Source organism: Protopterus annectens, chromosome 7.part1 (genome assembly GCF_019279795.1).
Source record: "Protopterus annectens isolate FY-2018-M chromosome 7.part1, PAN1.0, whole genome shotgun sequence".
Lineage (NCBI taxonomy): Eukaryota > Metazoa > Chordata > Ceratodontiformes > Protopteridae > Protopterus > Protopterus annectens.
Window position 1 is genome coordinate 253,629,401 of NC_056740.1, and position 14,844 is coordinate 253,644,244.

Below are 14,844 nucleotides of genomic sequence, written 5' to 3' on the forward strand. Positions count from 1 at the left end.
GTTTCCACAGGCCTCGGTGTCTCCACGTGGCTGTCAGTTATGGGCTGTGGCTCTGAGGTAGCAGGTGTCAGGGGCTGCGAAAGCACCTAACTGAGAACCGGCGAACCGGCGAGTGGCCTAGAAGAGGCTTCGTCGTCTGTTTTGGACCTTGGATGCCTGTCCTTTTCTTTGTCTTTGCGTTTTTTATAAATTCCGGTCATCGGTTGTTCTGACGGCATTATGTAATTAAACCTTCGGCCAAAATAATGTAGAGCAAAATCAAACCGACATTTAATAGTGTGTTTATTGAATCTAGCACAAAACCGACAACTAGTGACGTCGTGGTCAGGGCCTAGGCAAGGAATACAGTAAGAGTGCAAGTCCTTATGAGGTATTTGCTTCCCACAAGAAATACAATTATTAACTTTTACTGACATCGGTCTGGAGCAAGAAAAATTTCCCCAGTGGGGTACTTAGCTTTATTGAAGACTTCGGTTCTGAAACTAATTTTGAAAATCTCAGTAGTCGGCCGACCGGCACTTGCGAACTGCTTTTGCTTTGGGCACCGCGCGGCAAGAAAGACTGAAGAAAATGGTGTCGGTTGCAACTGTTATACCCCTGGCGCACTGACGTCAAGGAAGAGGCGACAGCAACCGACGCTGGACCAAGACTTTGGTACTCGGGCCGACTGTGGGTCACCTGGCAGCAGGATAACCCAAGTGTAATGACTGCAACAGTGATACATGATGAACATCCTCAGAGTTGTTGGACTCTTGGTCAGATAAAGCTGCTGGGTGGCAAGTCTCTTTTTCTTTTAGCAGGGGAAGGTTGGCTTCCCCTAACCAGCATGATCAGGTCTTCTGCCATTTTAAGCATCTGTGATTGTGGCAAGGAAGCAGGCGCTTGAGTTTGGTTCATCAGTTTTTTAGGCGTAGCTCATACTCTTGGCCTTAGAAACTCGGTAGTTTTAGAAAGAACTGAAGATGCGAAAGAAGTCATCAGTTTGTGTTGAATATTGGTAGTGTGAAGAACTTCCTCAGAAGCCCGTGCCTGCACAGCGGCTCCGGACCCATCCAAGGTAGAGACATCCGCAGATTCCATAGTGAAAGAAAAGTCTCGCGGCATATACCAGACTCCTAACGGGTCTCTGTAGCGGCCTGCGAATCCATCAAAGCAGGCATCAGGGGCTGCAAAAGCACCTCACTGAGTAACGGTGAACTGGCGACTAGCTTAACGGAAGTGTTGCCGGCAGTTTTGGACCTGTGCGGTCTGTCTCTGTCTTTATCTTTACTTTTTTTGGAAGATCCGTAGTCGGATGGCTTACTGAAGCCATTTCAGAATATGGAGATTGAGAACGAAAGTATTTAGCTACAATAAGGGCCCAATGATGAATAGTTCAGGCGTTGAACAAAGCACAAAACTGACAGCGAGGTACATCGTGGTCTTTGCCTAAACAGGTGACGCAGTAAGAATGGAAATCTCGGTGTGGTATTTGCTTTCCACAGGTGAGAATTGTTAACTTTTTCTGACATCAGTTAGAGCAAGAAAAAAGGATCTCCAATGGGGTACTTAGCTTTAGAAGACTTCAAGATGATTCATTTTCGGAAACAAAAACTCAGGCAGCAGCTGACCGGCACTCATGCGAACTGCTTCTGGCTCCTCGGCAAGAAAGACTGATGTAATGGCGTCGGCCGCCTGTTTTTATACCACTGTCGACCTGATGTCAGTTCTGAAGTGACAGCAACCGACGCAGAAATACTAAGCCTCTGGTATTCGGGCTGACTGAGGGCTACCCCTGGCAGGATAACCCAAGTGTGATGACTGCAACAGTGAAACACAAAGAACATCAGCATTATACAAGGTACAACAGTTGCAAATCCAGTTGGAAAGAAGATGATTTTGGAGGGCAGTTTTGAATTTGAAGGGGTGTTGTTCAGAATGTACAGAGGAGGGGAGATCATTCCAGAGTCTGGCCATAGTCCAGGAGAGTAGAAGTTTACCACCTGGAAGGTTTGGATTATGGACTTGTAGTAAGTTTTGATTTTCTGAGCGTAATGACCGAGTAGGGGAGTAAGGGGTAAATAAGGAGCTGAGTGCAGGGCAGTCTTGTGGTTTGTAAATTAGTCTATGAGAGGTAGTTGGTTAGAGGTACAGCAGGAAATGTGGGAATTCGAGCCAGTGGAGATGTCTTAAGGCTATACAGTGATGGGTAGAATAATGACAGAAGCAAATTTGGCGATTTTGTTGTAACAGGATTCTAATTTCAGTTTTAGGGAGGACTGCAGGTTAGTTAGTAGAAGAGCACCACAGGTTAGAGAAGGAAGCAGGTAAGAGAGGGCTAGGGCTTGTTTAGTTGTAGGGGAGAGGAATTTATTGTGCCTGTAGAGGAGGCCAAGTTTTTTGTGGGTTTTAGAGATGCTGGATTGGATATGTAGATTAAATTTTAGACTGTTGCTATTATAACCCCCCCAAGAGTTTAGTATTATCTATGAATTCAATCTTTATGGAATTCAATGAAAGAATGTTAAAGTCCTGGAAATTGATAGAAATTTTCTTTTTAGGGGTGAACAACATAAGTTTTGTTTTTTTGGTGTTTAAGGACAGGTGATTTTGGTGGAGCCAAGATTCAACATTACAGAAAGCTGTTTGGATCATTTGTTGTAGGATGATAGGTTTGGGTGCAGAGCAGACTATGGTTGAGTCATCAGCATATTGGACTAGGGAGGAGTGGGGTAAAGCTTGGTGTAAGTTGTTAATGAAAATATTAAATAGGAGGGGGCCAAGAATTGAGCCTTGAGGGACACCAGTACTGTTGTGGAGGTACAGAGAGATTGAGTGCTGCCATTTGATGGCATGTTGTCTATTAGAGAGAGAACTTTCAAACCAGGTATGGGATGGAGAAGACAGTCCAATGGAAGAGAGTTGAGAGAGAAGGATGGAATGGGATATGGTATCAAAAGCCTTTGACAGATCTAGAAAAAGGGTAGGTGCTATATGGTCAGAGTCACAAATTTTGTTAATGATATCTAAGAAGGATAAGAGAGCAGTAGAAGTAATGTGGCCAGGATGGAATCCATGTTATGTTGGGGAGAGAATGCTGCTGTTTAACAGGCAGTGAACTAGTTGTTTTTGGATACATTTTTTGAGAATTTTGGATATGGGGGAAAGAAGAGCGATGGGTTGGAAGTTAGAGATGTTGGAGGAAGGGCCCCCCTTTGTGGAGGGGTAGGATAATGGCTTTTTTTCATAAAGAGGGAACATAGGATTCTTGGATCAACCTGTTGATTAGAATGCTAATTGGATAAGCTACTGAATCAGTGGCAATCTTGTGGAATTTGGCGGGAATGTTTTCAGCATTCAATACAGAACAGGAAAATCATTTTGTGTTACTAATGCACATATCTGACCATCCAGTAAAGGATGGCACAAGAAGTCATTAGACAAAGTAAACAATTTTCATTTAAAAATATAGCATATTAACAGTATAGATTTTTCAGACAGAAAAAATATAATACAAAATGTATACATTGTTCTTGGTATAGGGAATGGTGCCCTTCTGTAAATCCTTAATTTCCTCTCTCTCTCCTGTTTCTCCTCTTCTCATGCTAGTTATTATGACATGCTTGCAATGTAACTATCAGATGTCAAAGAGGTGCATAACAAGTCTTGTCATGCACAGTTTTCAAGGCTGTTATCTCTTGTGTTGCCCTAGAACATAAACAGCATCCAGCAAAGAACAGCACTGACATACAGTGACAGTATTAATAGCTATTAAACACTTCTTGCTTCGACACAAAGGCATACTGAAGTGTTTAACAGTTTTTAAAAGTTCTTAGTTCAGTGTTACACATAGCTTCTGCCTGCTTTCTGAGTGACAGAGGTAAGAGTTTCATGCCTTTCAAAGCTGCAGAACATCTGCATTGTGTTTTTACTGTTCTGTATTGTGTCATGTACTGTAACTTGTAGTACACTGGAGCAGCTGAAGCTCCATGTATTACGAAGAAATATGACTGGGTTTCTTTGTTTATAACTAACTTGTTAGGTGCTCTCAACATGGATGTCAAGACTCACCTCCATCCTCAAAGTCAATTACTTGACAGCCATATTTAAAACACATGCGTTACTTACGATTAGAAACCCAATCATAATTTTCTATATTGTAAACTGGATCATAATGTGAACACAAAGATGAATTTGTGTTTAGCTTGTTTTTCTTCTATACATTGTTGGAATTTTACAACTGCTTTTATTACTTATATAAACTACCTGTGCATCATGGAAATGTCTAATACGTAGCATTCTATAAGACTTACCAACACATTTTTCAAATGCACTGTTGTTTAATTGTTCATATTCTTGTTTTTCAAAATGTTACACTGTGCTGTCATCAATATTTTTTTCTCTGGGTTTCTAATGAAATGGGCTCAACCAAGCTCAAACTTCTCAGTCAATAACATCAAATAAATAAACAAGTCCAAAGTACATCTGCTATTAATATTAGTTATAAGACAAGTCTATAAAGTGAAATAAATGCTATAACCATTTTACTGAAACTTAACTTATGCTGCTGCTGCTAATACTACTACTGCAACTACTATTAAAAATAATAATTTAATATACTAGTGTAAGCATAGTTCAACAACATCATGAAAAATAACTTTTCGATGGCCTTAAAAGTGGTTCTGACACACTACTCAGAGATTTTGTAATAGATGCAGGACACTATCCAGTCTGTAGTCAAGCAATAGATCTGAATGGGATACTATCGAGAGGTGAAAGGAGCACTTCTGAGTAACTCCTGATGAGAACAACTTTCTCAGAAAAAGCAGTGTCAGGAGTAGAAATCATAACTGTATCTATTTCAGTAGCTCTGAGTTTACCATGGTGATTTAACATTCCTGCTATAGTAAGAATGTTAGGGACAGACTGATATACACCAAGACAACAAGGTGATGGACACTTTTGGGTACCCAGTATTAAATATGCCTTTTTAATGTAGTCAGGAAGGCTGGGACAGTAGCTCTGGATTGGCAAATTGGGCAGAGGTCCCCTTTTTCAAATAGGGAATGGAAGGGTATGTGCATCAGATTCCTCAGTCTCCCTGGGAAAGCAAATGTCAGGGTGGTGGAAAAGCGATTGCTTCTCCTGAATCAAAAGCTAGAGTGGATGTAATGTACATTCCATTCTGTCTGTGGAACACTGGATTAACTCTTTGCCCTTGCATCAATACTGGAAGGCTGATGAGAGATTGTCAGTACTGTCTACATGACTTGTGGAGCTGGAGAATGACATTCACCGTGATATCCTGATGACACTACTGCTTTTGCATGCCATGTAGTCTCTGCCTGTGCTTGAGAAGTAAATATCTTGTCTATGCTCCAAATATTAACTTGAACATATTCACAGGACTCTGCCAAAGTTGTGCATTTTCTCCCTGCTTCTCTTGGATGTTCATGGACAGAATATCAAGATGCAGTCAGATTTGGAAAGCATGCAGTTTACAGATACGAGGACTGCATATAAGTTGCCTGTAAACAATGTTATCCTCTTAGTCTCAAATGGCTGCAATCTTCAGAGTACAAAAATATGTTTTGCTGCTGAGTGTAAAGTGGTTAGGATGAAAATTAGCACCTCTGAAATCAGGTCATAGTTCTACCTTAGAAAAAAGTAGATTATTATCTACAGCTGAAGGGGGACAAATACCTCAGGCAAAGTCTTGTTAAAGAGTGAAGGTAGAGGTGACTGGGAGTCTGGTGGATGGGTACAGCAGCAGCAGGAATATGACAATGAAATGACTACTGATTAAAAGGACAAAACTCTCAGTTTACTTGTTGTCTATGTCCTCATCTCCTCCTATGATCATAAGCCTTGAAAGAATGAGATCCTGGATAGAGACAGCAGAAATGAGGTTTTGTTGTAGGGCATCTAGGATAATTTTGCATAACATAACGATGTACTTGGCAATCCAAGAGGATTTCAGAGTGTAACCACTACTCTTTCATGCTGTCAGGAGTCAGATAATGTGGTTTACTTACCTTGAGAGGATGCCTCTCAGAAATTAACCGTGAGACATATACCCGGTACAGCACAATGACAGAAGACCTCTAGACAACTTAAAATGATTGCATCTCTCAGTGTGCCTGAGGATGTCTTGGAATCCTACTGGATGAGTCAGAAAATGCTGCTGGGGCTACACATGTCTGATCTACTCTTTCTGGCTTGCTGGCACCCTGACCCACACAGGAATAAGTGGTTTACGAAATGAATAAGGAATTAGTGAAAGAAAAATAACACCTTCCCAGCATTATCACCCGGCTATTGCTGATTTTACTTTGTGCTCTGTTCCATTTTAAAATTTCCTGTGAAAGGACTTTTAAATCAGCCTTTACAAAGAAAGCAGATCAGCTTTCTGGATTTTGAGTAACTTCTTTTCCTTGCCAGCATTCAGTGTCTCATATGTTCCAAATAAGTGCTACCATTCTTTAAGTATGTAAGACACATACAGCATAACTCACCATTCTACTTGTGAAGTAATGAATTCATCACAAAATTAATTATTTGTTAATGTAATATGTTTTTAGGAGCTTGCTCTCAATTACTGTGAATCAGTCACAGGCACTGTTATTCAGACATAAAAGAGTTTGCATCCTCCCCCTCTTGATGTTCTATCACACATAACTTATCTCATTGTGTCAGCAATTCTTGTGTAAGGAAATTTATACTTACTGCTTCTGAAGAAGCTACAAAGCCCTCAGGGAAACAAAGATGTGAAGTACGTTTTCTCTACTCCAGTGTGCAGAAGTCCATGACTACACACACATCACTGATAATGGAAGCAGAAATGTAACTAACAAGTTGTGTACTTTGTTACGCTAATCCACAGCAAAAGGTTATTCTGCAATTTACTTACAGCTAATGTGATTTAGCTGCATGGTATAGTCCAGCTAAAAAGTTTAGTCTTTCATTTCAGAACACTGCATTCATGCATTGAGCTACATACATGCACCAATATCATGGACAACCTCTGATGTGTCATGAACTGCAAAGCTCAGAACGAATAAACAGCATGTGGTGGTGGGATGCAGGTTTCACAACAAACATTTCATGTACTGTGATTGTTGTAGTGAAGCCACTTGCCTATGTTTTTTGTCATTTGGTGTCTAAAAAGGGATATAGCCAAATAACTGAACTGGCCAATCTGAGAAACAGTTCTCTTAGACTAGGATATAAACATTTATATTTACCATGTTCATCTGGTTAATAACTAAACATAGGATCATAGGAAGTTACTAGGCTAATGGCGCTAAAGCCCTTACATGCCTAGCCAAGTTCTCACCCTTATTTCCATGCTCAGCACTTATTGCCCCTGTCCAAGAGGGACACAGGTGGAACCCCTGGGTGAATTTATGGTCACCCATCCAATCCTCCAGATTGCATTTGAAGAGGGCCAAAGAGGTACGCTGTCTGACATGAAGTGGGAGTCTGTTCCTAAGGTGTGGCAACCTTTGGGAGACAAATCTGTCCCTCCAGCAGGTTTCATTAATGTCACATACTAGGTTAAGGTCTTTAGAATGAGTAAACAATGTACCGTTTGACAAACGAATATGCAACATTTCCAATAAAGCAGGGTCAGAGATTGCCTTATATGCAAGGCAGAAATCACCTCTGAGTAATCTGTATGAAACAGAATAAAGTGACAGTGATTTCAGACAATCCCAGTAGGACAGATGCGGAAGACCTTGAATTTTTCTTGTGAGGAACCTTTGTGAATTCTCCAACTGTTGCAGGTGCTTGGAAAGGTACATACCAAAAAGGGCGTTGTACTCAATTATTGGCCTGATGAGGAACGAGTACAGGGAGATTATAACTTCTTTTTTTCTGGAGGAAATGCCCTTACTTATGAGATAATTAATATAGAATACCCTTATTACCACTGCAGAGACATGGTGGTCAAAGGTAAGGTTGCTGTCAGCCTGTGTGCCCAGGTCTCTCACCACTGAGTGTGTACTTAAAGGTTACTATTGATGTGGTAGTTGGCAGGAACATCACTTTTACTGAAAGGAATGATAATACATTTTTTGCATTGAGTTTAAGGTCATGACTTTGGCACCAATCATTTGTTTGTGTAATACCCCCTTGTAGGATGTTGACATTGTTTGGAGATTCTATGACTGCTCCCAGTTTGCAGCCATCAGCCAACTTTGTCAACCACAGCTTTAGTTTTTGCTTGTAGTTCGAAGAAAATTATTCCAAACAGTAGAAGTCCCAGGACTGATCCCTGTGCAACACCACTAGTTACAGGTCTGCTGTTGGAGGTGGACTACCCTATATGACTATAAGAGTTATATCAGTCAGCCAGTTAGTGAGACATTTAATGATATAAGGGTTGATGCCTAGTTGGGGGAGACTGCCAATGATGCCTGAGTGGGGGACAGTGTCAAATGCCTTGGCTAAGTCCAGGTAGGTTGTATGCACATATTTCACTTCATCCAGGGCCTTGGTGACTGTCTTGAAGAAGTCCATCAGGTTTAACAGGCATGATCTCTCTTTGACAAATCCAAACTGGGTAAGGTTAAGTGTTTTGAGATCACCTATACAATTGATGACAAGGTCCATGATGATTTGCTCCATGGCCGTACAGATAATGCTAGTCAGCCTAACAGGTCTATTGTTCCCAAGGTTAGTGGAAGCATCACCTTTGTGCAAGGGAATAACGCTGGCTGCTTTCCACACAGCTAGTACGAAGCCAATGCTTAGACTATGATTGAAAAGAGTACCCAATGGTGCTGCTAATTTATGTTGGAGCCCATGTATGACGCAGCCTGGGATGTTATTAGGTCCCATGGATGCTGTGTTTTTGGCCTTAGAGAGGGCACTTACCGCCTGCTGTTTAGAGATACAAGGTAGGGGGCAGGTGGTAGGGATGTCATGGGGTACATGTGGTGGGGACAGAGGAGTGAAGTTTTCACAGAACCTGTTGGCCAACAGGTTAGCTATGTCCACATGCTCAGTATATGTGGTATCATTTAACTACTACCAGTTTTTTTTTTTTTAGCTTAACTGCTGCTGGGGGTGGGGTGCAGGTTTGATACTTCCTTTGAATGAGACTGATTTATGATCAAATCTCACCAGGGAGGACCTCAGAGTGAGGGTGCTACAGTGGTCCGGCATACTGGTAAGCACCAGATCCAGGATGTTGGCACCCCTATGGGGGTGTCAACCAGCTGGTCCAGGGCACTGGCATTAACGAAGTCGAGGAACATTTTGGCAAGTGAGTTTGAGCATGAGTAATTTATCCAGTCAATGGATGGGTAGTTAAAGTCGCCCAAAACCATGGTGTAGACTCAAGTAGATCCAAATAGGCATAGTGGGTGTCCTGATTCATGGAGGGGGTCCTGTAGCTGACAATTACTTGAATAGGTGTTCTACCAATAGTTAATTGCACCTGAAGTGCCCTCAGGGAATCATACTGTTTAACCAATCTGGAGGCATACTTATCTTTAATGAATATTGATACACCGCCTCCTTTAGTTTTCGCACCTTCAGTTTGAGGTCTGAACGTGTGAAAGGAGGTGTAACCTGATATGGTTGGGGTGCTCTCCCCAGCCTTGAACCAGGTCTCCACGACTGCACATGTCTACATCTTCCTAGGTGAGGACAGCTTTCAGTGAGTTGAGTGCAGTTTCTTGTTGAGACTCCTAGCATTTATCAGCATAACCTTGAGGTTGTTTCTAGATGAGTTTTTACATTGGGAATTTTTTCCTTGAGACACCGTCTGAAAAGGCACTATGGTGGTGGCAACAGCCTTAGCCAGTAGGCGAAATCCCAGGAGCAACAGATGAAGACCATGTTTGGAAAAGCATCGAAGTCTGTCGACCACGTCATACAAAGCTAACAGACTGTGGATCCCCTTACAAAGGCATCAGAAGCTAAGCCAATTATTGAAGTAAATCATTTTCTGTTTGTATTGAGTCATCATTCTAGGTGAAGGTAAAATGCTGCTTAAGGCTAGAGATATACCTGCACGAAATGCATAGTCCAAGAGCTCAGACATGTCTGTCTTCATATAGTCCAGACAGGTACGTCTCAAGTCATTAATACCAACATTCCACTGTCTGAATTGTCTGAACTATTTTTTGTCACAGTTTACTGTACACTGTACTAGTTCAGCTGTAGTACTGCCCATTTCCAAATTTGCTATTTTTGGGTCTGTTTTGTAACTTCTGAGCATCAACTTCAAGCCACCTTTGTTGGTAAGGCCCTTCTGTACCATTGTGTGAGGCGAGTGCTGTCTGGGTCTCATCTAATTGAGGATGACTGGAAGAGAGCTCAGAGAGCGCATTCTTACTGGCTAGTTTGAGCTAAAAAGGTTATTTTTTTGTTTTATTTCAGCCCCGTGTTTGCATTTGTTTGCAAGTAGCACTCCATCGTGTACTGCCGTGTAGCGGTTGTTACGGACACAAATGTTTTATTTGTTAAATTTTTCCTAAGTACTTTGCTTGTATTCCTCCAGGCATTGTAAAAACTGCCTCATGTTCACCGACAACCCTTTAGTCCTAGTACACACAAACGCAACATCTTGGATAGTGCAGTGGTGCAGCAGTAGCGCTGTCGCCTCACAGCAAGAGGTTCTCTGGTTTGATTCTCGGCTGGGGTGCCTTCTGTGCGGAGTCTGCATGTCCTCCCTACATTCACCTGGGTTTCCTCTGGGTGCTCCTATTTCCTCCCATGTTACAAAGACATGCATCTGGAGGGTTTCCTCCCTGTGCCTACGATGAAAATTGGCTTTGTTCCAAGTCGGACTTTCCCGGTTAACACATATTAAATAAATAAATAAATAAATATGAGAGATGCAACTATATTAAGAACTTTTAATCCATGCTCTCTCACTCACCACTGAGTACATACGACAATGAGTGGGTTGCCAGCATGCACACCTCACCTCCTCCTCCACCCAAACCCATATCACACATACCTACATATGCAGAGGTCCTCAACAGAAACACACCTAAACACCAGAGACCTCCCAAACACAAACATGTGACACACAATACTTCCTCTGCAGAACACATTACACATAATAGCTCATGCACTAATGTCTCAATGGTCAAACCCTTAAATCAAAACATAAAATCAAATATAATAGTCATAGGTGATTCCATTGTGAGACGCATTGATTTCCCTCTCACCAGGCTGGATAAGGAAAGGTCACAGTTAGCTGTCTGTCAGGTACCAGGATATGCCATATCAAACATGCACTCAAGTCTCTCAACAACAGGTACTGTTATAACTTTGTCATAATCCATGTTGGCGAGAAAGATTTGACCTCTTCTTGTGACCCACATTTTTATGGTGATCACTTGAAGTGTTTCCTGACAAGGATTTAAGAATTGTGGCTGTTTATTTTTACCTTTTTGCTATATTTCTACTGCCAAGTGAAGTTAGGAAATAAGGCTGGATGGATCTTTTCACTGACTAATAACAATATCCAGATAAGAAATATTAAGGGTACCAGTAAAATAAGAATAAACTGCTTGTTAAATTACAAGCAAATATGAAACTCAAATTTTGTAGTTTATATTACTATTAAGTAAGACTCCTCCCCTACTAAAAGAAGCACTTTACCAAGTAATAAGCTTGATTAAGCCAAACAACTGCTGTGAACACAATGACAATTAGCAATGAGAAATTGTTTAAGAAAATGAAATATTTAATTTACAGGCAATGCTTGATGTATGCTTTATTACCATTTTGTGAGGAGCTCTTCCTCCTCTATCCGTAACCTGATCTGGTGAAGCTGAAGATTTGTCAGGTAACACATTTCTTGGTGATGACCTCTTCTTCTGACCCAAATTCTCAAAAGCATTTCTTTCTACCAAGTTTAGTATCTCCATCTGTCTTCTCATTTTATTTTCTTCTCTTTCTTTCTGCATTTCAGAAGGGTACCGTTCTGAAGCTGGAATATATTTTTTCACAGGTTTACTTGTATTCCACTCTGGCTTCTTTCCAAGTCTCTCTAAATGTGTTGCATGATGTTTATGAGTCCTTGCAACCTCATCAGACAGACTATTGTACTTAGAAATCTCTCTTCCCGTTGCATTTCTTTCGACAAACCTTGACTCACTTTTGAGTTTTCTGCAATTTGACGATGCTCTGTATTCAACAGGAATATCTGGAGAGCCAAGTATCACATGCTTTTCGATAACTAAGCCAGTATACGCTTCAGAGTTGATCACTTTATCTGGTACTTCAGAGTTATCTGAAAAACACAAATGATAATTATTTAATTTAGCAGCTTTCAGAGACAATACTCTCATATTAACTATACCTCTATGAACTTGTAAATACTTTTTTCTTTTACAAGCCACTACTCTAGTTATTTTCTACACAGCTAAATCTGACTTTACAGCTAATACTATTATTTAAAAAGATGTCCTACAGCCATACACTTGCAAAGACAAACAGATCACACAAGTGATATTACTGGGAGTGCAGTCTTGCCTCAAAATTCTTGAAGATCTAGTGAGGGGGGATTGCATAATCAACAAAGTATTTCCTCAGAGATAAGAAGTACAAGGTTTGATTCTCACCAGAGGATATTAGCTAGGCTTAAAATGGTCCACAAGTGCAGCTAGCCTAGTATTTACCTATGAACCATCTTACTTTGAGGGTCTCTGCAGTGCTTATTTGTTCTCATGACTGACTCCCAAGCTGTTCCCAACTGAAAAAAAAGGACACAAAACATCTAAATTAGGCGAGAGAGTCTCTTAAGGGGTGAATGTCTAAAATGTCAATAGCTAGAGGCCAGACACAAGTGTACTGCTTAGTAAAGATTTGCAAGGAGGAGCAAGTGAGTTAGATTGAAATCAGCCACGAAAACAGTACTGAAGTATACTGCTGAAGTTTCAGAGCTTCTAACTAAATGCACATACGACAAGGTAGATGGGAATCATCACCAAATGGCAACCGCATAAAGAGGACACCATGAACTATCCATTTTGAGAGATGCTGTACAGAAACTCTAACTGATTCACAGGTTCAGTTCTCAAGCTTATGATTTACTGGCCGTCGAGAAGCTTGGCTACTGTAACCCCAGGTGGCATTACTAACTTGCCATATTTGTATCACACTTATTTTTTGCAGGAACATAATGGCTAAATTTTGAATGCAGGGGAAAGCTTGTCCATACATTTATCAAGCTTTTTTCAATTATTGATAATATTTTTATCTTTAGGTTCCCTGATTATTTTGCCTTTGAGCAGTGCAGTCCAAACTTGCAAACAAAACAGGATCAGATATTGATTATATACTAGGAAGAGGCTGCCTCTAAATAACCTGTAAGAAACAAAGTATAATGACAATGTATGGAGCTTTAATTAATAGTTTAAGTTTTCCAACCCTATAGTTTTTGACAATGTGTTGTTATATCTACTATCTTGGTAAAATATGCACAGCTTTAGAAGTGTACAGACCATGTTAGTAGTTATATCAATTAAGCCATATTCACCTTAATAGAATTATGTATGGTATTTTCTCTCACAGGTTCATAGGTTGGTACTAGGCTATCGACCCTAAGGCCTATACAAGCCTAGCCAAACAATTCCCCGGATATTTCTTCCCACAGTATTTACTTCCCTGGACCCCTGTCTAGCAGGGCGACTGATGTGATCCCTAGGGGTGAATTTCCTATCCCCCATCCAATCGTCAAGGTTCCTTTTGAAGAGGACCAAGGAGGAGCTCTGCTTGACATGTATGGGCAGTCTATTCTAGAGCATGGGGAGTCTCTGGGTCAGGAACCTATCCCTCCAGCATGTTTTGTTCATTGTGATGACAAGGTTTAGATCCCTGGAGCGTGTGGCTCTGAGGGATTGGGATTTCTTTAAGTAGAGCATGTCCAACAGCTCAGGGTTTGACATGGCCTTGCATGTTAAGCAGAGATCGCCTCTGAGTAGATGATATGCCACAGAGTATAGCAGGAGTTTTTTTAAACGGTCAGCATAGGGCATCTGCTTTAGGCCTGTGATTCTTTTAGTGAGGTATTTCTGCAGCCTTTCCAGCTGTTGCAGATGTCTTGTGAGGTACATACCAAATGGGGGCGTTGTACTCTATAATGGGCCTAATGAGGGATGAGTACAGTGGGACAATGACCTCCTTTTTTCTGAATGAAAAGCCCTTAGTGATGAGGTGTGCTACATAGAAGGATTTCCTGACTGTCGTGGCGATGTGGTTATCGAAGGTGAGACCTCTGTCCACCTAAGTCTCTCATCACACTTTTGGTGTTTAGTGTGCTGCCACCTATGTGGTAATTCATGGGTGCATGGTTTTTCCCAAAGGGGATAACTATACATTTCCTGGCATTAAGCTTGAGCCCATGGCTCTGGCACCAAGCATCTGTTTCTGTAAGGCCCTTTTGTAGAATATCCACATCATTTGGGGATTCAATAAAGGCTCCCAGTTTGCGATCATCTGCAAACTTTGTTAGCCAGAGTCCCTTAGTGTTGGCCTGTACTTCAGAGAAGTCGATGCCAAACAAGAATGGTCCCAGGACTGAACCCTGAGGTACTCCTCTTTTCACTTATCTGGAGCTGGATTTGGAGTTGGCTACTTTTACAGCCTGGGTTCTGTCATTAAGCCAGTTGGCAACCCATCGAGTGACATAAGGATTTATGCCCAGCTTAGTAAGTTTATCTATGATTCCAGAGTGGGGAATGGTGTTGAAGGCCTTGGCGAGGTCCATACAGGCTGTGTGGACCGCCTTACCCTTGTCCACAGCTCTGGAGACTGATTCGAAGAAGTCAATCAGATTCAGGAGACAAGATCGGCCCTTCACAAACCCAAACTGGGTGAGGTCCAGTGTTTGAAGGT

At 41.4% G+C, this 14,844-nt stretch overlaps 1 protein-coding gene across 2 annotated transcripts in view; it reads right to left on the minus strand.

Moving 5' to 3' along the window:
* The window catches only part of CCDC66 (coiled-coil domain containing 66), a 1,871,188-nt gene that overhangs the window by 396,607 nt on the left and 1,459,737 nt on the right, over window positions 1–14,844 (minus strand). For both annotated transcript variants that reach the window (XM_044078704.1, XM_044078703.1), the window contains exon 15: window positions 11,727–12,238. In XM_044078704.1, coding sequence (XP_043934639.1) covers window positions 11,727–12,238 — 512 coding nt within the window. The remainder of the gene's footprint in view (window positions 1–11,726; window positions 12,239–14,844) is intronic.